The 26674-nt window shown below is 38.9% G+C and overlaps 1 protein-coding gene across 1 annotated transcript in view; it reads left to right on the forward strand.

The window, feature by feature from the left end:
* MAN2A1 (mannosidase alpha class 2A member 1) overlaps positions 1-24308 on the forward strand; it is a 370906-nt gene extending 346598 nt beyond the window's left edge. The window contains exons 21-22 of the mRNA XM_082259950.1: positions 13655-13759; positions 23635-24308. Coding sequence (XP_082116076.1) covers positions 13655-13759; positions 23635-23787 — 258 coding nt within the window. The 3' untranslated portion in view covers positions 23788-24308. The remainder of the gene's footprint in view (positions 1-13654; positions 13760-23634) is intronic.
* The last annotated feature ends 2366 nt before the right edge of the window (positions 24309-26674 follow it).

The following is a 26674-nucleotide window of genomic DNA, read 5'->3' on the forward strand; positions in this document are numbered from 1 at the left end:
ATGTATCCAAATATTCACCAAGTCGTGAGAAAAGTGACTCGATCCCGCTAACTATTGGCCTCCCTGGTGGTTTGTCCAACCTTTTGTGAAGTTTGGGGAGATAGTAGATGACGGGTGTCTTTGCTGCTTTTGGGAGTAGGTATGTGGCTTCCTTTTCTGTTAGTATTCCCAATTTCGTGCCTTTCTTGATGTAGGCTTCTAATTTTTTCTTGTATTCCCTCTTTGGGTTCTTGGATAATTGTTTATATGTACCAGGAACACTCAAGAGATTATGCATCTCATTTTCATAATCCTGTTTTCTAATAATCACAAGACCCCCTCCCTTGTCGGCTGGGCGTATAATCACATTTTTCTTCTTTTCAATTTCTGCTATGGTATTCCAGATTTTATTTTCTTTATTGTTATATGTTTTTAGGTTCTTAATATCATGTTCTACCATCTTCTTGAATGCCTGCATGCATTCATTATTTGGAACTTTGGGGTTGAAAGTGGAGCGGTTCCTTAATTTGGTATGTTTAAAAGAGTTGTTGTTGTCGGTGGCCCTCTGAGTTCCATTCATGTTAATGAACTTTTTAATATTTAATTTCCTTAAAAATCTCTGTACATCAATATATGCTTCAAATTTGTCTAAATTCTTGTTGGGGGCATACTTTAATCCTAAATCTAAAATTTCCAATTCCTCTTGTGTAAAAACAGTGTCAGTGAGATTAAAAATTCCTTCTCCTAATATTCTCTTCTTCGTTTTCTTTCTCCCCCCACGTTTCCCTCTGGTCCGTTTCCTCCTTCCCATCGGTTGTTCCAAGTATTCGGCCTCCCAATATTCTGTTGGAAAGAGTTGGGATTCCTCCAACCTCTCTGGTATGGTATTCCTTGGTGGTAGGTGTTGCCTATAGGTCTGTTGTAATCCATGGGTCTTGGGGGTCCTCTCCAGTTTTGTACTCGTGGTTGGTTGTACCAACCTCCCTGTCTGGGGGGTCTCCCTCTGTTTCTTCCTTGAAAAAAATTCCCTTGTTCATAGGGTCCTTCATTCCTCCTGAATCCTCGGGGTGGGTAGGATCCCCTCTCCATCAAGGGAGAGAATCTATTTGAAGTGGGAATCTGATATCTTGGAGACTCGTAATTTTGGGGGTGTTGATATCTTGGAGATTCATATCTTTGGGGGTATTGGTATCTTGGAGATTCGTATCTCTGGTTGAACGGTCTCCTTGGTTGGTTTCCACGGGGTGTTCTAGGGGGTTCATAGTTTTCCCTGGTTCTCGGTGTTTCCTCTACACGGCTCTCTACGTCCCTCATTGGTCTGAAGGAAAATTCTCTCGGAGTTCTGGGAGTAGGTGCTTCAGATTCGTCCTCTTCTTCGTCTTCATCGGGTGTAGTTTCTCTAGATCCGGTAGGTGGTAAGGTGTTATCTGTAACTTCCATATTCTCATCCACTATGGAGCTTTGCCATTTATAGACCTTGTTATTTTTGTAGTCCAGAATATCTCTATTAAATTTCTTCTGTTTTTTCGCTTGTAAGTCTTTATCATACTTGGCTATAATTGTGGATAGTTCTTTCTCTTTTTCTTTATATTCATTTTGTGTCGAAAAAGGCGTGAGGAGGGTCTTTAGTCTGGTGATGTTGGTTTCTACTTCCTTTAATTTAAATTTTCTTCTTCCAATGATTTGTGTCAATAATTCTGACTCACATCTGTTAAAAACTTGGAACCATTCTTCCATTAGGCCTGGATCAGAAAGGCCATCATTGGGATGTAATTCCCATCTTAATTTGCGTGGGGCCATTCTTTCTTTAATATACATCTCTAAGGTTGAGATGTCCCACCAGACTCTTAATTGTTTCTCTAGGTCATGCCTCAATTGTCTAAAAAGACCATTGAGATCATGGTTGTTAGTGGCTTTCTGTTGATTAAAAACCTCCTCAATTTTTATTTCCCTATTTCCGATGTAATTGAATATATCCATTGCAGCAGAAGAAAACACTAATTAAAGTGTCAGAGAATATTGAAGAAAGAATTCCGCGCTAATGGATCTAATTGTGTGGTTGGCTGCAGCCTACCCCAAAAATATAGTAAAACTATATCTGAAAGTGGAGAAGATATTAGGGTAATTGGCGCTGCCAAATGCTAAATTAAAATGTAAAAGTGTGTCTCATAGATCTAGGTACAATAAAATGTTCCGAAACAGTTATTGCTGTAGGTGGTGGTCCCTATAATGTAACTAATGGTCTTGATGGTAAGCCACAATAAATATTTGAAGATGTCAATAAATTAATAATAAAAATTGACCATTCATCAATAAATATCACAAATAAATACTTGGTAGCAATACATTAATAAGGCAACCCAATCAATAAAAGCAGTGAAGTATCTCAAAGTTCAAAGGGTAGTGACTCTTAAAACAATTGGTGTGAACACTAGGTGGCAGTGTTGATCAAAATTAAGTAGAGATGTCTGAGTGACTGGAAAGTGCCAGGTGCTATAATTAAGTCACAAATCTAAGTGAAGTGCCAAAAAATGGGTGTCTAAGTGAAATCAAATAAATATAGAAACAAGCCAAGTAGTATAAAAATGCATATGATGTGCCAAGTGGATGATAAAAAACAATTAAATAGGTGAATTTATGGTGGTTGAATAAATATGAATATAAATAATAATAAATTAGTCCATGTTAAAAATGAAAAAAAGTCCAAAGCAAAATATATGCTCAATATAATAGTCCAAAAACGTGCAATATGGTGATAGGACGTGCCAAAGAAAATCGCATGGATAGAGGGGGTGTCTCCTGGTGTGGATCAGGATGTGGGTGCTGGGTGAGGGAATTCCGTGCTCCCCTTCCTAAAAAGCCCGCACTCACCAGAGAGCGGCACCCCTACAGGGGTAACCAGCGTTGGATAATTGGGGTAAACCCCGATGAACCTCGGTGAGCCTCTCCTTTCCTGGTGGGACCAGTGGTATTTCCTCCCTCAAATGGTAGGTAATGGGGATGAGCGATGGGGGTAATGAGCAGCGCTCCAGCAAGGATGATGTCCGGGATTATATGGGTAAAGAAACACTCATATAGTGAAGTACCGTAATGTATATTCTTTTATTAAACAGATAAAATCAAGTACTCACATTTAAAAACCGGATAAAACGTCTGTAAGAAAGTAGGGACCGCGAACCCCTCGTATAGCGGTATATCCGGACGCCGTGCGCCTCAACGGCCGGATGTGCGTCTCAAGGTGCGGAACTGACGTGCCTACGCTCTACGCGTTTCGTCATAAGACTGACGTCATCAGGAGCAGCGTGAGGCTACGTGAGTCCCGCTAGTATAAATCCTAAAACGTTGCCCGGCAACCGGAACAAGCGCCCAATCAGAAAAAGTATACTAGCGCGTCATCAGTTGGTGGGCAGATGTGGTTAATGCAAAACTGCATAGAACTTGAAGCTCCACCCAATTTGGATTTTTCGACCAATGGGTTTTTAAATAGAGCCATAATCAGCAGTTGCTATGTAAAAGAGGAAAAACTGTTTATTTATTTACCGATAATTTAAATAGGTGACAGAGGAATATGTCGGGACCGTCCGAATTAGTGGTTGAGTATTAAGTGATAAATATGAGGAATTAAAATAAAAGAACCATTAAAAGATAAAAGATATAATCGGGAAGATAAAAACTTTGTCATATGTGTTTTGAATCTAATTAAAACCTATGATACAAATGGTAAGTATTAAGGAGAAAGGTAAAAAATTGTCTATATGTATATATATGTTATAAGACTAAGTATACGGTAAAAGTGGGCATATATAAAGAGAATAAAATGTGAAATTGATGTAATATTGTGGCTTAAAATATGATAATATAATTACAATATAGTTCCAATGGCCTAATTAGTCTGGTGATGGCACTAATGACAAGGGGAATATTACAACTTTTCTAATTCTCTAAATACAAAAGCCAAGTTGAGTAAGTGTATATACTATTATAATACAGTATATTAGCGGGAATAAATATATTAAATAATGAGTCTTATAAAAGGGATAATATAGACCTCTAGCTATGTATAAACAACTAATAATAACATATTAAATGTAAAATGACCCAAATGATGTTTAAAAATGGTAATGGTGTTAGAAATACAAGGGATCTTGTATATGCATCGGGATACCATGAGTATCACGGTGTAATGTATATTATTATTAATGAGATATTGGAAGGCAATTGTGTTCCTGTGGACAGGCAACTGTGATACATACTATATAAAACAAATAGCAGAAAAAATGATAACAGGATATCATATAAGTATGCATAAAGGCATATATATCATTATTAAATATCTCATGTGCTAATACCTAGGTGACATGTGGTATACCATAAAGACCAAACCATAAATAACAATTAAATTGGTTCAAAGGGTGTGTCAAAAAATAAAATAAAATAAAAATAATAAGCTGTAGTGTGTTGCACTGTATAGTGTTAATCTCTGTTTTATCTAAATGTGCTCGATGGTGAGACCAAGATAAAGTGGATTATTGACAAGTATATTAGTGAATGATTCTATAGTGATGGGTGTATCTATATTTAGATATTAGTATGTGAAAGGAGTGGTATATAAAAAATATGTATAAGTGTTGCCATATAGTGATGTTAGTCCAATTGGAGCTTAAGACCACTGATATTGGTAAATTAAGAACATAGAAAAACTTTATTAAAAAGACTAAAAACGTGTAGCTGCACTAAAAATCAGAGATAAAGCAATTCAAGTCAATATCAAGGTTAAGTCCTCCGGGTTGAAGAGATTCGAGCAAGTAAATCCACTTAGTTTCGTTTTGTGAGATTTTTCTAGTTTTATTCTCACCTCTCCAATGTTCCTTTATACTGTCTATACCATAGAAAATCAGCCCTCTAGGGTTCCGATTGTGAACCTCCTTAAAATGTCTTGATAAACTGTGTTTGGGAAAACCCCTCTTTATATTTCCAATATGTTCTCTGATACGAACCATTAAAGGCCTAGTGGTCCTCCCTATATATTGAAGTTTACAAGGACATTCGACAATATAAGTTACATGTGTACTATGGCATGTGATCAGATTTTTTATTTTAAAAGTTTTCTTGTTTACATTGGACTTAAATTGTGTGATCTTCTTTTTCTGTGCTGTGTTATTTCTGCAGGCTAAACAATTACGACAGCGAACGAATCCTTTCATATCTGGAAAGAGTTTCACTTCCTTTGGGGGATTAATGACATTATGAACAAGTCTGTTTCTCAGTGTAGGTGCCCTACGATATATAAATTTCGGCCTACTTGGTAATATTTTGGAGAAGACTTTGTCCGATTTTAAAATAGGCCAGTACTTTTTAAAAATCTTTTCTAATGACTTATATTGTTTATTAAAACCAGTTATAAAAGCATATTCCAAGTTGTTGTCATTATTTCGAATTTTCGTTTTTAATAGTTCGTCTCTAGGCATATTTTTAATATTATCTATTGTTTTCTCTAAAATCAGTCTGTCGTATCCTTTTTCCTCAAATCGTTTAGTTAGTTTTTCTGCTTGTGTCTCGAAATCCTCAATATTAGTGCAATTTCTTCTAATCCTCATGTATTGTCCTTTGGGTATGTTTTGTTTCCATTTTGGATGGTGGCAGCTGGAGGTCGGGATATAACCATTTTTATCCGTGGGCTTAAAAAAGGTTCTGGTCTGTATTCTGTCTTCCTTTTTGAAAATCTGTAAATCCAAAAAATCGATTTGTTGTTGGTCATAATTGGCTGTAAATTTAATCCCACATCCTGATCCACACCAGGAGACACCCCCTCTATCCATGCGATTTTCTTTGGCACGTCCTATCACCATATTGCACGTTTTTGGACTATTATATTGAGCATATATTTTGCTTTGGACTTTTTTTCATTTTTAACATGGACTAATTTATTATTATTTATATTCATATTTATTCAACCACCATAAATTCACCTATTTAATTGTTTTTTATCATCCACTTGGCACATCATATGCATTTTTATACTACTTGGCTTGTTTCTATATTTATTTGATTTCACTTAGACACCCATTTTTTGGCACTTCACTTAGATTTGTGACTTAATTATAGCACCTGGCACTTTCCAGTCACTCAGACATCTCTACTTAATTTTGATCAACACTGCCACCTAGTGTTCACACCAATTGTTTTAAGAGTCACTACCCTTTGAACTTTGAGATACTTCACTGCTTTTATTGATTGGGTTGCCTTATTAATGTATTGCTACCAAGTATTTATTTGTGATATTTATTGATGAATGGTCAATTTTTATTATTAATTTATTGACATCTTCAAATATTTATTGTGGCTTACCATCAAGACCATTAGTTACATTATAGGGACCACCACCTACAGCAATAACTGTTTCGGAACATTTTATTGTACCTAGATCTATGAGACACACTTTTACATTTTAATTTAGCATTTGGCAGCGCCAATTACCCTAATATCTTCTCCACTTTCAGATATAGTTTTACTATATTTTTGGGGTAGGCTGCAGCCAACCACACAATTAGATCCATTAGCGCGGAATTCTTTCTTCAATATTCTCTGACACTTTAATTAGTGTTTTCTTCTGCTGCAATGGATATATTCAATTACATCGGAAATAGGGAAATAAAAATTGAGGAGGTTTTTAATCAACAGAAAGCCACTAACAACCATGATCTCAATGGTCTTTTTAGACAATTGAGGCATGACCTAGAGAAACAATTAAGAGTCTGGTGGGACATCTCAACCTTAGAGATGTATATTAAAGAAAGAATGGCCCCACGCAAATTAAGATGGGAATTACATCCCAATGATGGCCTTTCTGATCCAGGCCTAATGGAAGAATGGTTCCAAGTTTTTAACAGATGTGAGTCAGAATTATTGACACAAATCATTGGAAGAAGAAAATTTAAATTAAAGGAAGTAGAAACCAACATCACCAGACTAAAGACCCTCCTCACGCCTTTTTCGACACAAAATGAATATAAAGAAAAAGAGAAAGAACTATCCACAATTATAGCCAAGTATGATAAAGACTTACAAGCGAAAAAACAGAAGAAATTTAATAGAGATATTCTGGACTACAAAAATAACAAGGTCTATAAATGGCAAAGCTCCATAGTGGATGAGAATATGGAAGTTACAGATAACACCTTACCACCTACCGGATCTAGAGAAACTACACCCGATGAAGACGAAGAAGAGGACGAATCTGAAGCACCTACTCCCAGAACTCCGAGAGAATTTTCCTTCAGACCAATGAGGGACGTAGAGAGCCGTGTAGAGGAAACACCGAGAACCAGGGAAAACTATGAACCCCCTAGAACACCCCGTGGAAACCAACCAAGGAGACCGTTCAACCAGAGATACGAATCTCCAAGATACCAATACCCCCAAAGATATGAATCTCCAAGATATCAACACCCCCAAAATTACGAGTCTCCAAGATATCAGATTCCCACTTCAAATAGATTCTCTCCCTTGATGGAGAGGGGATCCTACCCACCCCGAGGATTCAGGAGGAATGAAGGACCCTATGAACAAGGGAATTTTTTTCAAGGAAGAAACAGAGGGAGACCCCCCAGACAGGGAGGTTGGTACAACCAACCACGAGTACAAAACTGGAGAGGACCCCCAAGACCCATGGATTACAACAGACCTATAGGCAACACCTACCACCAAGGAATACCATACCAGAGAGGTTGGAGGAATCCCAACTCTTTCCAACAGAATATTGGGAGGCCGAATACTTGGAACAACCGATGGGAAGGAGGAAACGGACCAGAGGGAAACGTGGGGGGAGAAAGAAAACGAAGAAGAGAATATTAGGAGAAGGAATTTTTAATCTCACTGACACTGTTTTTACACAAGAGGAATTGGAAATTTTAGATTTAGGATTAAAGTATGCCCCCAACAAGAATTTAGACAAATTTGAAGCATATATTGATGTACAGAGATTTTTAAGGAAATTAAATATTAAAAAGTTCATTAACATGAATGGAACTCAGAGGGCCACCGACAACAACAACTCTTTTAAACATACCAAATTAAGGAACCGCTCCACTTTCAACCCCAAAGTTCCAAATAATGAATGCATGCAGGCATTCAAGAAGATGGTAGAACATGATATTAAGAACCTAAAAACATATAACAATAAAGAAAATAAAATCTGGAATACCATAGCAGAAATTGAAAAGAAGAAAAATGTGATTATACGCCCAGCCGACAAGGGAGGGGGTCTTGTGATTATTAGAAAACAGGATTATGAAAATGAGATGCATAATCTCTTGAGTGTTCCTGGTACATATAAACAATTATCCAAGAACCCAAAGAGGGAATACAAGAAAAAATTAGAAGCCTACATCAAGAAAGGCACGAAATTGGGAATACTAACAGAAAAGGAAGCCACATACCTACTCCCAAAAGCAGCAAAGACACCCGTCATCTACTATCTCCCCAAACTTCACAAAAGGTTGGACAAACCACCAGGGAGGCCAATAGTTAGCGGGATCGAGTCACTTTTCTCACGACTTGGTGAATATTTGGATACATTTCTTCAACCACTAGTTAGTAACGGAACATCATATTTAAAAGATAGCACCCAACTGATCAAAGAATTGCAAGGATTTACAACAACAGAAACACAGATCCTGGTGACTATTGACGCAAATTCACTTTACACCAGCATAGACCAGAAGGATGGAATTGAGAGTGTCAGAAAGGCTTTATCGGAGGAAACAGACCTAAGACAAGTACAGATCAACTACATTTTAGAAGGACTACAACTTGCCATGGAGAAAAACTATTTCTGGTATAACAAGACATTTTATCTACAAACAAAAGGTGTGGCCATGGGGGCACGTTATGCCCCCAGCGTGGCCAACATTTTTATGAATATGCTAGAGGAGAGGATGGTCTACGGAAAAAATATTCCACAATTACAGTTTTACCGTAGATACATAGATGACATTTTTTTAGTATGGGAAGGAGCACAAGACACTTTAGACAATTTTATAGAACAACTTAATAATAACCCCTATGGGATTAAATTTACAGCCAATTATGACCAACAACAAATCGATTTTTTGGATTTACAGATTTTCAAAAAGGAAGACAGAATACAGACCAGAACCTTTTTTAAGCCCACGGATAAAAATGGTTATATCCCGACCTCCAGCTGCCACCATCCAAAATGGAAACAAAACATACCCAAAGGACAATACATGAGGATTAGAAGAAATTGCACTAATATTGAGGATTTCGAGACACAAGCAGAAAAACTAACTAAACGATTTGAGGAAAAAGGATACGACAGACTGATTTTAGAGAAAACAATAGATAATATTAAAAATATGCCTAGAGACGAACTATTAAAAACGAAAATTCGAAATAATGACAACAACTTGGAATATGCTTTTATAACTGGTTTTAATAAACAATATAAGTCATTAGAAAAGATTTTTAAAAAGTACTGGCCTATTTTAAAATCGGACAAAGTCTTCTCCAAAATATTACCAAGTAGGCCGAAATTTATATATCGTAGGGCACCTACACTGAGAAACAGACTTGTTCATAATGTCATTAATCCCCCAAAGGAAGTGAAACTCTTTCCAGATATGAAAGGATTCGTTCGCTGTCGTAATTGTTTAGCCTGCAGAAATAACACAGCACAGAAAAAGAAGATCACACAATTTAAGTCCAATGTAAACAAGAAAACTTTTAAAATAAAAAATCTGATCACATGCCATAGTACACATGTAACTTATATTGTCGAATGTCCTTGTAAACTTCAATATATAGGGAGGACCACTAGGCCTTTAATGGTTCGTATCAGAGAACATATTGGAAATATAAAGAGGGGTTTTCCCAAACACAGTTTATCAAGACATTTTAAGGAGGTTCACAATCGGAACCCTAGAGGGCTGATTTTCTATGGTATAGACAGTATAAAGGAACATTGGAGAGGTGAGAATAAAACTAGAAAAATCTCACAAAACGAAACTAAGTGGATTTACTTGCTCGAATCTCTTCAACCCGGAGGACTTAACCTTGATATTGACTTGAATTGCTTTATCTCTGATTTTTAGTGCAGCTACACGTTTTTAGTCTTTTTAATAAAGTTTTTCTATGTTCTTAATTTACCAATATCAGTGGTCTTAAGCTCCAATTGGACTAACATCACTATATGGCAACACTTATACATATTTTTTATATACCACTCCTTTCACATACTAATATCTAAATATAGATACACCCATCACTATAGAATCATTCACTAATATACTTGTCAATAATCCACTTTATCTTGGTCTCACCATCGAGCACATTTAGATAAAACAGAGATTAACACTATACAGTGCAACACACTACAGCTTATTATTTTTATTTTATTTTATTTTTTGACACACCCTTTGAACCAATTTAATTGTTATTTATGGTTTGGTCTTTATGGTATACCACATGTCACCTAGGTATTAGCACATGAGATATTTAATAATGATATATATGCCTTTATGCATACTTATATGATATCCTGTTATCATTTTTTCTGCTATTTGTTTTATATAGTATGTATCACAGTTGCCTGTCCACAGGAACACAATTGCCTTCCAATATCTCATTAATAATAATATACATTACACCGTGATACTCATGGTATCCCGATGCATATACAAGATCCCTTGTATTTCTAACACCATTACCATTTTTAAACATCATTTGGGTCATTTTACATTTAATATGTTATTATTAGTTGTTTATACATAGCTAGAGGTCTATATTATCCCTTTTATAAGACTCATTATTTAATATATTTATTCCCGCTAATATACTGTATTATAATAGTATATACACTTACTCAACTTGGCTTTTGTATTTAGAGAATTAGAAAAGTTGTAATATTCCCCTTGTCATTAGTGCCATCACCAGACTAATTAGGCCATTGGAACTATATTGTAATTATATTATCATATTTTAAGCCACAATATTACATCAATTTCACATTTTATTCTCTTTATATATGCCCACTTTTACCGTATACTTAGTCTTATAACATATATATACATATAGACAATTTTTTACCTTTCTCCTTAATACTTACCATTTGTATCATAGGTTTTAATTAGATTCAAAACACATATGACAAAGTTTTTATCTTCCCGATTATATCTTTTATCTTTTAATGGTTCTTTTATTTTAATTCCTCATATTTATCACTTAATACTCAACCACTAATTCGGACGGTCCCGACATATTCCTCTGTCACCTATTTAAATTATCGGTAAATAAATAAACAGTTTTTCCTCTTTTACATAGCAACTGCTGATTATGGCTCTATTTAAAAACCCATTGGTCGAAAAATCCAAATTGGGTGGAGCTTCAAGTTCTATGCAGTTTTGCATTAACCACATCTGCCCACCAACTGATGACGCGCTAGTATACTTTTTCTGATTGGGCGCTTGTTCCGGTTGCCGGGCAACGTTTTAGGATTTATACTAGCGGGACTCACGTAGCCTCACGCTGCTCCTGATGACGTCAGTCTTATGACGAAACGCGTAGAGCGTAGGCACGTCAGTTCCGCACCTTGAGACGCACATCCGGCCGTTGAGGCGCACGGCGTCCGGATATACCGCTATACGAGGGGTTCGCGGTCCCTACTTTCTTACAGACGTTTTATCCGGTTTTTAAATGTGAGTACTTGATTTTATCTGTTTAATAAAAGAATATACATTACGGTACTTCACTATATGAGTGTTTCTTTACCCATATAATCCCGGACATCATCCTTGCTGGAGCGCTGCTCATTACCCCCATCGCTCATCCCCATTACCTACCATTTGAGGGAGGAAATACCACTGGTCCCACCAGGAAAGGAGAGGCTCACCGAGGTTCATCGGGGTTTACCCCAATTATCCAACGCTGGTTACCCCTGTAGGGGTGCCGCTCTCTGGTGAGTGCGGGCTTTTTAGGAAGGGGAGCACGGAATTCCCTCACCCAGCACCCACATCCTGATCCACACCAGGAGACACCCCCTCTATCCATGCGATTTTCTTTGGCACGTCCTATCACCATATTGCACGTTTTTGGACTATTATATTGAGCATATATTTTGCTTTGGACTTTTTTTCATTTTTAACATGGACTAATTTATTATTATTTATATTCATATTTATTCAACCACCATAAATTCACCTATTTAATTGTTTTTTATCATCCACTTGGCACATCATATGCATTTTTATACTACTTGGCTTGTTTCTATATTTATTTGATTTCACTTAGACACCCATTTTTTGGCACTTCACTTAGATTTGTGACTTAATTATAGCACCTGGCACTTTCCAGTCACTCAGACATCTCTACTTAATTTTGATCAACACTGCCACCTAGTGTTCACACCAATTGTTTTAAGAGTCACTACCCTTTGAACTTTGAGATACTTCACTGCTTTTATTGATTGGGTTGCCTTATTAATGTATTGCTACCAAGTATTTATTTGTGATATTTATTGATGAATGGTCAATTTTTATTATTAATTTATTGACATCTTCAAATATTTATTGTGGCTTACCATCAAGACCATTAGTTACATTATAGGGACCACCACCTACAGCAATAACTGTTTCGGAACATTTTATTGTACCTAGATCTATGAGACACACTTTTACATTTTAATTTAGCATTTGGCAGCGCCAATTACCCTAATATCTTCTCCACTTTCAGATATAGTTTTACTATATTTTTGGGGTAGGCTGCAGCCAACCACACAATTAGATCCATTAGCGCGGAATTCTTTCTTCAATACCTTAGTCTCTGTGCTGCCTCCCTGATTAATGCCCTCCTTGCCCAGTCCGTGAGTTTTGGTGGGTGGCCTTCTCTTGGCAGGTTTCCTGTTGTGCCATGTTCTTTCCATTTGGTTATGATAGATTTGATGGTGCTCCTGGGGATCATCAAAGATTTGGAATTTTTTTATAACCTAACCCTGACTTATACTTCTCAACAACATTGTCCCTTACTTGTTTGGAGAATTCCTTGGTCTTCTTGGCAGCGTTTGGTTAGTTGTGCCTCTGGGGCCTTTGAAAAAAGGTGTGTATATGTAATGGCAGATCATGTGACACTTAGATTGCACACAGGTGGACATCATTTCACTAATTATGTGACTTCTGAAGAAGGTAATTGGTTACACCAGAGATTTTTATGAGCTTTATAACAAAGCATGTGAATACATATGCACATGACAATTTTCTGGTTTCTATTTCTAAAAAATTGTTTTATGTATTTTTCTCATTTCACTTCACCAACTTAGACTATTGTTTTCTGATCCAGCACATAAAATTCAGATTAACAAAACATTGAGCTTAAGGCTATAATGTAACAAAAAAGGGAAAAACTCAAGGGGGGTGAATACTTTTGCAAGGCACTGTATGGCTTTGTGTAGTGAAATACAAGTGGGCCGTTTAAATTGAGCATTAAGGCATAGAATTGTTTAGTGTTATTTGAAATATGCAGAACTAGTTATGCTTTTCTGGCATGCATAAGTTATGATTTTTTTTCTGGCATGCATAAGTTATGAATTTAACGTAAAAGAAAGTGTCACTGTTTTGTCAAGCAATATTTCTAAACGGAATTATGTCTTTATCCTTGCATTCAGGTGGGGCCATCAGAAGAGGCAGCACTAATTCTGCATAGGAAAGGATTTGATTGCATGTTTGCAAATAAAGAACTTGGGCTTTTCTGCTCTACATCTCAGGGAAAGGTATTTCACTTCAAAGAAGAGTATTGTGCAATTTTTTTCTGATCTCTCAGCTTTTGTGAACTTTAGGACTTCGCCAGCTAAACAATTGGGGTATTGCTACATGTAGCAGCCACGATGTTTAACTCTAAAATGTATTATATGTACCAGAGGTTTTCTTTGGCTTGGAAATCCTAAAAAAAATAGTTTGATGTATTTCTGGGCATAATTAAAAAAAAAAAAAAAACGTAAGATGGCAGCACGGCAAAGCATTAGTAACCAGCAGCACTGTTCACCACAGCTTTTTAGAATTGTGATTCTTTCAAATGTTTGTATGAAATCTTAGATCATGCTTAAGGTGATGGTACCCATATCTAGTGCACTTGCGACAACATAGTATTGTCCGTGATCTTGTTTTAATTGCACGAACCATTCAGTTTTCAGATGCAGTACTGTCCTAAATCCTCAGATATAAATAATTCAGCAGGTAACTTCATTCTACAGGGACACAAAAAAAAGAAAACAAAACCTTGCAATAAAAATTGCTGCAAATTGTGCAGCCACATCAATCCATTTAAAAGGGTCTCACACAAAAAAAAGCAACCTTCATAAGGCATGGTTGACCATGAGAGCACGAAAAAGCACCCGCAGGAGGTAACATTTCCAGCTTATCCTAAACCCCCAATGCCTAAACCCATTTACATCTAAACCGAGAAGATCCCAAAGACCTTTTTTGCACCTCTGTGATCTTTGACATCCAACTCTTACTAGTACAAGCACCAAGACTCAGACAGAGAACAAGATGGTGCCAATTCCATCTTCCTCCCATTGGTTTTAGGAAAGGGATAATTTACCCAACACTGATGCTGAGCCTACTGCTCTACTATGTCAGAGACTCGGGACTTTCTAGTCATATCATTGGAACCAAAGGTCCCAAACCCCCATTTGCCTGAATTCTAATCTTATGTTTGAGCATCTGTGGAGATGCAGAGCCACCTTCTGTTCTCATTCCTAGGGAACTACGAGCTCTGATGCTTTGATTCCCCCACAAAAGCTGACCTGTAAATGCAGGAACGCCTGTCTACCAGAGAAGACGTGGATAGATGCTCAGCGGTTCAAGCTTTCACTGCAAAAACTAGTAAATAATATCAAACAAGCCACCCAGGCCTTTTTTTCTGCCAGAACGTGGCGGAACAGCGTTCCGCCACCTCTGGCAGCCCTGTCCTCTCATCCTGTCACTGAACACAAAAGGAAGTTTTCCTCCATTGGCTTTTGTGTCCTATTTCCAGGCACTCGTGATACATGTAGAACAGTGCATGTGTCAGTGGGTGCCTTGAGTCCCCACACTGTGCGGCCGCTGCATTTTTTTTTTCAAGGAGCTACAGCTCCCTCCCAGCCCCACCCTGCTGCTCTCCTCCCTCCCAGCCCCACCCTGCTGCTCTCCTCCCACCCAGCCCCGCCCTGCTGCTCTCCTCCCGCCCAGCCCCGCCCTGCTGCTCTCCTCCCGCCCAGCCCCGCCCTGCTGCTCTCCTCCTGCCCAGCCCCGCCCTGCTGCTCTCCTCCCGCCCAGCCCCGCCCTGCTGCTCTCCTCCCGCCCAGCCCCGCCCTGCTGCTCTCCTCCCGCCCAGCCCCGCCCTGCTGCTCTCCTCCCGCCCAGCTGCTCTCCTCCCGCCCAGCCCCGCCCTGCTGCTCTCCTCCCACCCAGCCCCACCCTGCTGCTCTCCTCCCGCCCTGCTGCTCTCCTCCCGCCCTGCTGCTCTCCTCCCGCCCTGCTGCTCTCCTCCCGCCCTGCTGCTCTCCTCCCGCCCTGCTGCTCTCCTTCCGCCCTGCTGCTCTTGTCCCGCCCTGCTGCTCTCGTCCCGCCTGTCAAATCTGTAGCACAGAGCCGAGGGAAGTTTTAAAACTTGGCTCTGTGTAACACAGGTCTGACAGGCAGGGGGCGGGGGTGGGACTGCACTGCGTTGGAAAAAAGCCCACATGCTCTTAAAGGACCAGTGACGGCTGCACCGCAAGCTATTGAGAGTAGCTGAGTGAAAACCTTGAAGGGAAATGGAGAAGGGAGGTGAGTGGTTGTGCAGAGAGGCAGCTGTGGGGGAGGTGACAGCTGTGAACCACAGTGGGGGTGAATTTGTGAAGAGGGGGGTAAAGTTGTGATAGCTAGAAATGGGGAGAGGTTGTGCATAGCGAGAGCTGAGTAGTGGGGAGGTGGTACATGGGCAAGAGCTGGAAAAGGGGGTTGGCAGGTTGTTTAGAGGTGACAGGGGGTAAAGAGGTGAGGTGAACGTGGATTAAAGAGATAAGAGCTGTGGATTGGGGTAATCATTAGATGGGGTGCAGAAGTGAAATATGGAAGGGTAGAGACAAGCTGTAGTTGTGGACTGGGGGTGTAAGCTGTGGATGAGGAGGTGCTGAATTGAGTTGTTGATGGGGGGGGTACAAAGGTGAGTTTTGGGGGGTGCTAAGGTGAACTGGGGACAGGGGAAGAAGTGGTAAGTTATGGACTGGGGGAGAAGTGGTGCTGCTGCGGACGGGGGGTTGAAGTGGTGAGCTGCGGATGAGGGGGGGATGGGAGAGAAGAGGTGAGTTGCGGACAGGGGGAAGAGGTGGCAAGTTGTGGACGGGGGGTGGGGAGAAATGGTGAGCTGTGGATGGGGGGGGGTGCGGGTGTTGGAAGTGGTGAGCTGGGGAGGGGGAGAAGTAAGCAGCGGACAGGGTGAGCTGGGGAGGGGGAGAAGTAAGCTGCGGACAGAGGGAAGAATTGGTAAGCTGTGAACGGGGAGAAGAGGTAAGCTGCAGATAGGTAGCATAGGTGAGCTGTGCAAATGGGTTGCAGAGATGAGGTTTGAATGGGGGGGCACAGAGGTGAGTAATAGATGGTTACATGGGTGGGAGAAATGCAAGTACTGTCCATTGTGCTGATATTTTATTTTTTTGTCCCGTGCCCTGTGTGATACAAACACCTCATCACTGCAGAGTACTTTCCTGAGCCCTGTGTGCTTTGTGCTCCTAAGTGCGGTACTCTGACTTTTTGGACCTAGGCAGATTTGGCGCCACTTACTACAATGGCGGGGTTGAAGGTGGAGAGCTGATTAGAGTTCCTGCACCTATTCTCTGAGGGGAAAAAAAGCCCTGAACCCACCAATACAGAGAATAGAGTGCCTGCCCTTCGAGACAACTTCCGCCTTGCAGGAGTCATAGTTTTTCCCTCTTGAGATTATTATAGCTGCCCACCAGCAGTTGCTGCTAGAAGACAAAAGCTGTTGTAACAACATCATGCTCTGAGGCATCCTGGAGGCTACAATGGGCGTTGGCCTTAAAGCTACAGTTGTAGCTATATTCAGCAACATTGTGGGGAATTCACCCACTGCAGAACTGGAATTGGATTTAATACATTGTGCCCTGGGGTTGTGTAATGCCAGATCTGACATCCTCCGAGATGTGCTATGCTGGGGGCATCATTACACAATCAAAGAGGACATTATAATGCAGCCATGACAATTGGGTCCCATAGACTTTGATGGAGCAATTATACTCCTACTGCCCTATTTTATTCCAGTATTCGGTATAGCGGTGCATGACCGCGCAATTGTCAGTTAAAGTAACGCAGTGCCGTATTGCACAAAAATGGCCTGGTCATTAAGGGGATAAAACCTTCAGAAGTGGTTAATGTATCTTTACATTTCCAACCACATTATACCAAACTAGACCAGTTTTTGTTTTGCAGATGGGTGGTGGGGCCCTGTGGGGTTTGGGCCTCCTCAATGGGTAAGATATAATCCTTTACATCAACTTTGCAGCCTCTCCTTATCAATGGTTAAGGTTAAAGAACTGTAGTTTCCAAATTACCAGTCGAAAGGGGAAAACTATGGGATAGAGGAACAAGATGGCCCTTAGGAATTACTTGGTTCCAGATATCTAGGTGAAATAGCATACTCTCCTTGGGGTGATTCCAACCTAAAGTCTATTATGGTTAAGCAATCCACCTTCTCGGAAGGGAACCCCCATTGTGTTGGGTGCAGTTTAACGCCCTGCTGAATCTTGATACAAACACCCTATCTGGTTCCACTTCCATCATTCTTGCCACCTGTAAAGCCATTCTCCAATCCATACATCATACACACCTAATCAATATTTGTCAGTTCCACCACCCAGACCCTGCAGACTGTACTCCTCTCCACGTATAGTATATTCCCTTAATTACCTTTTTTTGAAATCCTGCATCAACACATGTCCCTATGCACTAAATTCAACATAGGAAATATCTTTGAGTCGGATCCTTCTTCATTTACACAAAAAAAACATACACACAATACCACTACCCTATCCTGGAACTGGAGAGTGAGAAGAAACTTGTTCCAAAACACCCAGATCCTAGCAGATGTAATCAAAGGGCTAGGCACAATAATGTATCACTAGAAAGTTCGCCTATGCAGATATGGGAGGCACATAAAGCTTACATCAGAGAATTCTTAATTAAACATGGGCTTAGGGTCAAAAATGAAAGGGACGCTAAACTATGGGTGCTGCTTAAAGAGATTTACTATCTGGAATCAACCAATTAAAATAAACATGATGTGTAGAGAGAGTGAGTTGAGATCTGTTTGAGAAAACTGGTCAATTCTATTAACTTATAAAAAGCTAAGGCAGATGTCTCACAATGCAGATGTCCATTTATGAACATGGCAATAAATGAAGCCACTGGTTTAGTGTCAACCCTCTATTAACTAACCCACTACCACTACTCTGCTCTGAAATTTCTAAAAGCCAACATATCTGTTATCCCAAGGGAGGGTAAAGAATGCAATGTCTTGTGCTAGCCATCACTCAATCTCACATTTAAATATACTGCACATTTCTAAATATTCACCAAAATTCTAACTAGGGCTGAAACAACTAATTGACTAAATCGATAATAATCGATAATTACAATCGTTGTCAACGATTGTCATTATCGATTAGTTGCTCCGTCGATTAGTTGTGCTGCATTGTGAACTTTCCCCGCTTGTCAGCGAGCTGTCTGCAGTGTGAAGCCGACGGCTATCTCTCTCTCTCACAGCTCTGCACTTCCGTGACTTCCCCCCTCCCTTCTCCTCCCTCCTCCCCCCTCCCTTCTCCTCCCTCCTCCCCCTCCTTTCCTCTCTGCCTTTCCTCTCTGCCCTCTTGCTGAGGTCAGTGAGGGAGTGAGTCAGATCGAGGGGAGGCAGAAAAGAGCACAGAAGCAGCAGAAGTTAACGTGAGTGCCGAGATTAGAGCTACAGTGTCCTGTCCATGCAATGCAGCCTGCAAAAAATATAATAAAAGCTTCTCCAGATAAGAGTTAATATTCCTTATAAAGTGCAATATTCTAATAGAAAAATAAGTGATTAAAAACGTCCATATAGCACATATAGGGGGTCTTTCTATGCTGCCTATTTCATATCCATGGCTGACATGGATGTTTTTATTCACTTATTTTTCTATTATAATATTGTACCTTATAAGGAATATTAACTCTTTTATCTAGATAAGCATTTATTATATTATTTACAGTATATAGGAGCTTAATTAAGAAGAAAAAAAAAAAAAGTTTTGGTATAAGTCCCGGTTCACATTTGTGTGATGCGGGAAGGCTGCGAATATGCAGCGTGTTCCCGCATCGCATCCACACAAGAGGCAGTTCACACTGCCATATGCGATACGCAGGGGGTGTCCATTAAATGTTAACGACACCCCCAGTTTGATCGCATATCGCAGTGCGATCTGACAGTTCGCACAGGATCGGATCGCACAAGTGTGAACCACTGTGCGATCCGATCCTGAGGCGGATCAAAAAATGCCTCATGTGCGAGTTTGCTGCGGATGCGCTGCGAATTCAGCCATACAAATTGTATGGCTGAACTCGCATCCGCACAGGAGATCGCATGTAATTTAGGAGCAGTGCGCTCCGAATTACATGCGATCTCGCAAACCGCACAAGTGTGAACCGGCACACTACTGCGGGTGCGCTGATTCGCACTGCACCCGCACAAAAGTCGCACATGACCCTTTTTTTCAGCCGCATCAGGATCGGATCACGCAGTGGTTCACACTTGTGCGATCCGATCCTGTGCGAACTGTCAGATTGCACTGCGATATGCAATCAAACTGGGGGTGTCGTTAACATTTAATTGACACCCCTGCGTATCGCATATGGCAGTGTGAACTGCCTCTTGTGCGGATGCGATGCGGGAACAGGCTGCGAATACGCAGCCTTCCAGCATCGCACAAGTGTGAACCGGCACTTACACTCTGTTTGCTCATTATTATTTTAAATAAATGAAAAAAAAGGCATATTGAGTTTTTTTTTATTATTTTATCCGATTAATCGATTAATCGAAAAAATAATCGTCAACTAATCGATTATTAAAATAATCGTTAGTTGCAGCCCTAATTCTAACTACCCGTCACTTTCCCCATCTTCAATAATAAATCTAGACATAGTTGGTTATGTAGTCATACGAGAGACCCAGGATAATACAACCAATTAACTTAACCTGATCCATCTACTTCATTACATGCCTCCTGTTAGCCACTGATACCAAGAAGGCATTTGATAGGGTCTACATTCAAGTTCTTATATACACTGCCTGGCCAAAAAAAAGTTGCCATCTGGAATTAACTAAGCAACCAACTAACCTGAGCATACAGTTACTATCCTATTGGATAGTTACTGCATGTGCCCAAAGAATGAGGTCAGCTGTCTACCTGAATACACTGAATGACCAGGTTATTCCATCAATGGAGTTTTTCTCCACTGATGGCACGGGCATTTTCAGAGATGAAAATGCCAGGATTCATTGTGCTCAAATTGTGAGAGTGGTTCCGGGAGCATGAGACATCATTTTCACACATGGATTGGCCACCATAGAGTCCAGAACTTAACCCCATTTAGAATCTTTGGCATGTGCTGGAGAAGGCTTTGCGCAGTGGTCCGACTCTCCCATCATCGATACAAGATCTTGGTAAAAAATTAATGCAACACTGGACGGAAATAAATCTTGTGACATTGCAGAAGCTTATCGAAGCAATGCCACAGCGAATGCGTGCCATAATCAAAGCCAACTAAATATTAGAGTGTGTGACTTTTTTTTTTTTTTTTTTGGCCAGACAATGTATATTGCCCTAGGGGATAACAGTAATGCAGCAATGGACAATGGATCCATTTCATTTACTCCATGCTGATAGCATTAGTTAAAGGGATTGTAAAGGCAGAAGGATGTTTTTTTTTTTTTTCTTGTTTTATCTTAATGCATTAGGATAGAAAAAACCTGTGTACAGAACCCCCCCTAAAACTTACCTGAGCCCATCTTTATCCAGCGATGTTGCCGGAGTGTCTCAGCTGCCTGGGATTCCCCTCCTCATTGGCTGAGACAGCAGAGCGGTGTGATTGGCTCCCGCTGCTGTCAATCAAAGTCAGCTATCAGGCAATAGAGGGGGCAGAGCGAGGTTGTGGCTCTGTCTGGACACACAGACCTGTGACTTGGCTCAGTTTCCCCCATAGCAAGCTGCTTGCTGTGGGGTCACTGAACAGGAGGGAGGGGCTAGGAGCACCAAAGAGGGACCCAAGAAGAGAATGATCCGGGGCCACTTTGTGCAAAACTACTTCACAGAGTAGGTAAGTATAACACTTTTTTTGTTGTTTTTATTTTTTTTCAAAAGAGACTTTGCAATGACTTTAAAGTGAATACAATCTTCCCCAATCTTTTTTAATTTTGAATGGGACTAGACAGGGCTGCCTCTTGTCGCAGCTTCACTTCCTGCTTACTCTAGAGCCCTTTGGGATAAGTCAAACATTCAAGGCCTGCAAATGGGAAAATAACAAAATATTTGCATATGATCATGTATTCTCCCTGACCAATCGTATCCTCTCCCTACCCAATCTACAACAGGAATTTGAAGTCCGATAATACATTTTTCAAGGTCTGAAGCAGTGAGGCTCTTAATACTGACCAACCTGAAAACCCAATTACAACAAAACTATAAATTGAAATTGTTCTTAAAGGCAATTAAATATTTGAGGAAATATACATTCCATCTGACCTCAAAGATGCATTCTGCATAAACTTCCCACCACTCCTCTGTTAAATAAAACTGTTAATAATGAAATAGTATGAAGTATTCTTCTCATGGTTTGGACATTGCAACAATATTAACCACTTTCTGACCCTTGCTTTTTCTGACATTTTCTTAGGTAAAAATCAGCATTATTTGCTAGAAAATCACTTGGAACCCCCAAACATTTATATATTTTTAGCAGAGACCCTAAAGAATAAAATAGCGGTCATTGCCACATTTTGTTACACTGTATTTGCGAAGCAGTCTTTTAAACTCAATTTTCTTTGAAAAAATACACTTTAATGAATTAAAAAAAAACATTAAAGCCTAATTAGCCCTATTTTTTGTATGATGTGATAGATGTTGCGCCAAAAAAATTGCTATTAAACATGTCATGCTTTAAAGTTGCGTGTACCCTCGTGGAATGGCGATAAACTACGGTATTTAAGAATCTCCATAAGTGACGCTTTCAAAATATTTACAGGTTACCTGTTTAGAGTTACAGAGGAGGTCTAGTGCTAGAATTATTGCTCTCACCTTAATGATCGCAGCAGTACCTTACATGTGTGATTTGAACAGCAAATGCCTCAGACACCAGGCTCCCAAGTTTCATACAACCTTAACCCCAATCATCAAAAATAAAATGCATGTCAGAGTCTCTTAGCTCATGAGACATGCTCCACCAATACTGTAGGTAACCGACACACCCTGTCATTTCTCTTCGCAAAAATCATAATTCGCACAATCTCAACCTATAATAAAACTACCTCCTTTTTTTAGTGCCTTCGTAGAGTGACACATCAAATGTTCTTAAATTCCTTTTGTCACCTGTAACTTTTACTTTACTTAATTTTCCCAAAAATAAAATAATGTAGAGTATCCAAACACCACTCACTGTTTAGTATCCTATTGTGTTCTGTACCATGAAACGTGCAAAAATACAGAATTAGGAAAAAGGGAAGAAAAGCTGTACCTTATTCAATGCAACAAGTGCGACCAGAGATATTACATTAGTGAAACAGGACAGAAATTACAAAACAGAATGAATGTACAAAGACACACTATAAAGAACATAAGATATCTACTGCACATCATTCCTCACAACCAGACCATGGTATGGAATACTTAAATGTTTTGGTTTTTGAAGGGGACTAAATACTTGGGAAAAAAATTTTGAACTACAAGTAATAATTCTATTTGACACTAGAAGTAATGACTAATACTACACATTTGTGTATCAGCACTGCTTAAGTGACAAAAGGAGTGAAAATTCCAAAAGCTTGTCCTGAAAAGGTAACGGTTAGTGCAAATTAAAAAAAACAATATTATGAATAGTACTTAAAGGCTAAGTTTACGTTTTAAGACAAAGATAACACATGCTCATATTTTTGTAGGAAAAAAAAATGTGCATTTTTTAGTTTTTCACAGGAGCCTGCAAATTATTGCACCCACGATCAGTGTCTATGGACTACAAGTGTGGGGGCTTAGCAAGAGGTATGTGTTGCACCCTAAATATGGGTGTAGCATGTAATCTGTTAAAGATGGAGTTAGACTTTAGTTTCATTGTCTTTGAGAACTAGACAGCCCTAGTCAGCAGACACTTCTGTATATGTTTGTATGATAGTACTTTATGCTAATATATTGATTAGAAGTTATTCTGATCCCAAAGTGTATTATGATGATAAAATATAAATGTGAAGGGCTGTAACCTTTTTATATATATATATATATATATATATATATATATATATATATTACTGTGTGTGTGTGTATATGCATATATAAATATGAGAATTGATTGTGCTTTTCTTTCTCTGTGTTTTCAGATTTCGTTTTATGAACTTTTCAGTGGATTTAAAGTTGAGAGTCTCAAATCATCAACCTTATCCTTAATGCATACATCTACAGATGCTCAAAACATAAGCATGGTCACCATGAGCCCCATGGACATTAGCACATTTCGAGTAAAACTGAGATGAACTTTGCTGTAAGCAACAACGTTCTCTTGTGTGTTACATGCAATAAAGAAGCACATTGCTATACCAGCTTCTGGACACTGTGAGGATTTACTTTCAACATTTTCTGTTGGCAACACCTCCAAGAGAAGCCATGTTTTACACCACCTTCATCCAGTACATGAAGTATATTTTTTTTCTTTTCTTCTTTTTTTTTCTTTTTAGAGAACCTGAATGTCTAGACTCTTAATTGATTTCCTTTGTTCTTTCTAATTCTAAAGTCAAATATTAAGATGGTAAAAATACACTTTACGAAATGTATTCTGTCAAGTGAAGCAAACACACTTGAAGCAAGTGGCCAAAAAATTGTTACAATTGGAGAGCCACAGAATTGATCTTTAAAACCGGAAACAAAGAACATCTGCAGAGACACTCAAGGCTGACTGAAGTTGGTTAAAGTTACCAGTCAGTATGTTGCCAAATGCTGTTTAATATGGTGGCCTGTTTTAGGCAATCTGTTCAGATTACTGCAAAACCATTATGTCCCTTTAATTTTAACTGGTTTCTGTGTAGGATAACTTCCTTCCCTACATCTTTCTAGCATTTCACTCACCCTCTCCATGGTTTTTGTCACAGCCTTCTTTATGGCTGTCAGTTATATCAACTTACCTCTTGGAACTGTGTGGTAATAAAATAAGTTAGGCAATTTGTTGACAAAAAGGTAACCGTACGTCAGCTTGCGCAAGTAAGCAGTCTGTGCATTTAATTCCAACATGATTGACCCTCCCATCACTAAAAGTAATTGACAAATGTAGTAGAACTGATGACCCAAATTATTTGCATTGAAACTGCTTCAAGTCAGTGTCTGATGGGCAATTTTACATTATGTAGGGAATGTTTATTCTGTCTCAAAACAAGGCAGTGATAATCCAGAGCAGAGAGACAGGTTTATTATAATTGGGCAAGCTTATTTATTAAATCCTCCCACTGTTGCTCTGAAAGTAGCACTATGACAAAATAAAACCTTCCCCGCACCACTTCTTAATTGTGTATGTTTAAAGTTTAAATAGATCTCATTTCAGTGGCAATTCATCCGTATACCTTTTGCACCTTACTACTCAGGATTTACAGGCACAGGGGTTACAAATGCACATAAAAACTGTTGCATAGACTTTGCGAACAGGCGGTCTGATTTGCGTACATTTTTGTTTATAATTTGTTTGCTGCTTCTCTGTTTATTGGCAATCAAGTTTTCGATCACACTCATGTGATAAGAGTTTCAATCCACATTCGTTTTGTTTGATGCAGTTAAGCAAACGGGGAGATTTTAAAAAAAATGTAAATTTGCCCATCTAGCATTGCTGTTAAGAAAAGTAAATCAGAAGTGCTTGATCTGTGTTAATAAATAATGCTGTAAATGTTATTTTGCATAATTAATCTAAAAATGTGATTCAGAAATAATACTTTAGCAAGGCGTGTTTCAAAGAGAGCATGTCACATTAATTATAATCTTAGTCTTTACCCATTTATTTGTAAAACAGCACCGCTTTACTTCTTGTGCTGTATTCCTCTTTCCTCCTAGAGTTGATCAGCTCAGTATTGGGCTGAATATCCTTAGAGGCTGTCCTATATCTTGCCTCAGGTCTGCAAGGAAAGAAGGTGCTTAGAAAAGGATTACAAAAGTGCTGCCCTGTTTATAGGAAAACAAGCTTACAGGTGATTAGTGATTTTATAGTGCAACTGAACTATTAAAGATAAATCAACATCATTAGGAAATCACTAAACAAAATGAATGGCTTCATGTGCTATAAGCTACAACAGTAGCATATAGTCATGAAAAATCTTGTGTGATTGCACAATGCTCAAAATCTGTGCAGTTGACCTCATTCTTTACGCTTCTTGTGTAGCCTACACAGTGGTAAGCCAATTGTTCCATCTGTTTAGCAGTTCAATTCTAGCATTTTGATTTGAGTGCTATTGAGCTCCTAAAAAGGACTGTATAGCAAGCCTAATGGTTTTTACATTTTTACCATCCTTAAGCAGCCCAAAGAGAATATATATTTGCAGAATGGAAATGAGGTTGGAGATTCAACTTCTTTGAGGGCTTACCTTGTGACACAGCTAATGCTTATGCTCTGAGAGGTACAAAGTTGTTAAAGACAAATGATTATTCCTGAGAGGTAAAGCTGCACAATTAAAACAAATTAAATTTTTATAAAATTCTCTGGTTCTCTTTAAAGTTGGGCTTATATAATTTTTACTATTTTAATTTACAGTATGAACAAAGAAATATTGTTTGGATATATTTTGTTTCTTGGGATAGCTGTAATCAATAGGTGTAACCTGTAGCAGAAGATGACTTTATTTGGAAGGTGGTTTAACCAAAAATAGGACCTCATAGCAATCTTTTGAAAAGAATTGTTTAATTTTGAAGACCTATGTTTTTTTTTGTATAATTATTGTAAGAACTAATGTGCAATCTTTTTTTTTTTTTTGTTTTGTTTTGTTTTGTTTTTTTGATTGATATGTATTACCTGAAAGTTTGGGATCTGTGCAATTTTTACCATTGCTTTTCAACATGGAGGTGATTTTAGATATTCAGAGGTCCAGTTGAGAATTAATGTTTATCTGATTCCTAAATAACCATATCAAAAACAATGTGCCTTATTTTTTACATTTCTTACAAGTTTAATGACAATTGTGTTTTGAGGAGTTGGTTTCTGTTTTTTCACGTCTGAAACCTGGACTCTAGGCTGAATGTGTGCTTGTGTTTAAATGACATTGTGGCAAACTGAATGTATTTACCTACCATATTAAACCACCAATTTAACGAAACACATTCCTTTTATGTACATTAGCTAGTGCCAAGGAATAAGAATTTCTTCACCAAATCAACAGCTGCCATCAGTTT

The sequence above is a fragment of the Pelophylax lessonae genome (assembly GCF_965119305.1).
Source record: "Pelophylax lessonae genome assembly, chromosome: 1".
In the NCBI taxonomy this organism is placed as follows: Eukaryota; Metazoa; Chordata; class Amphibia; order Anura; family Ranidae; genus Pelophylax; species Pelophylax lessonae.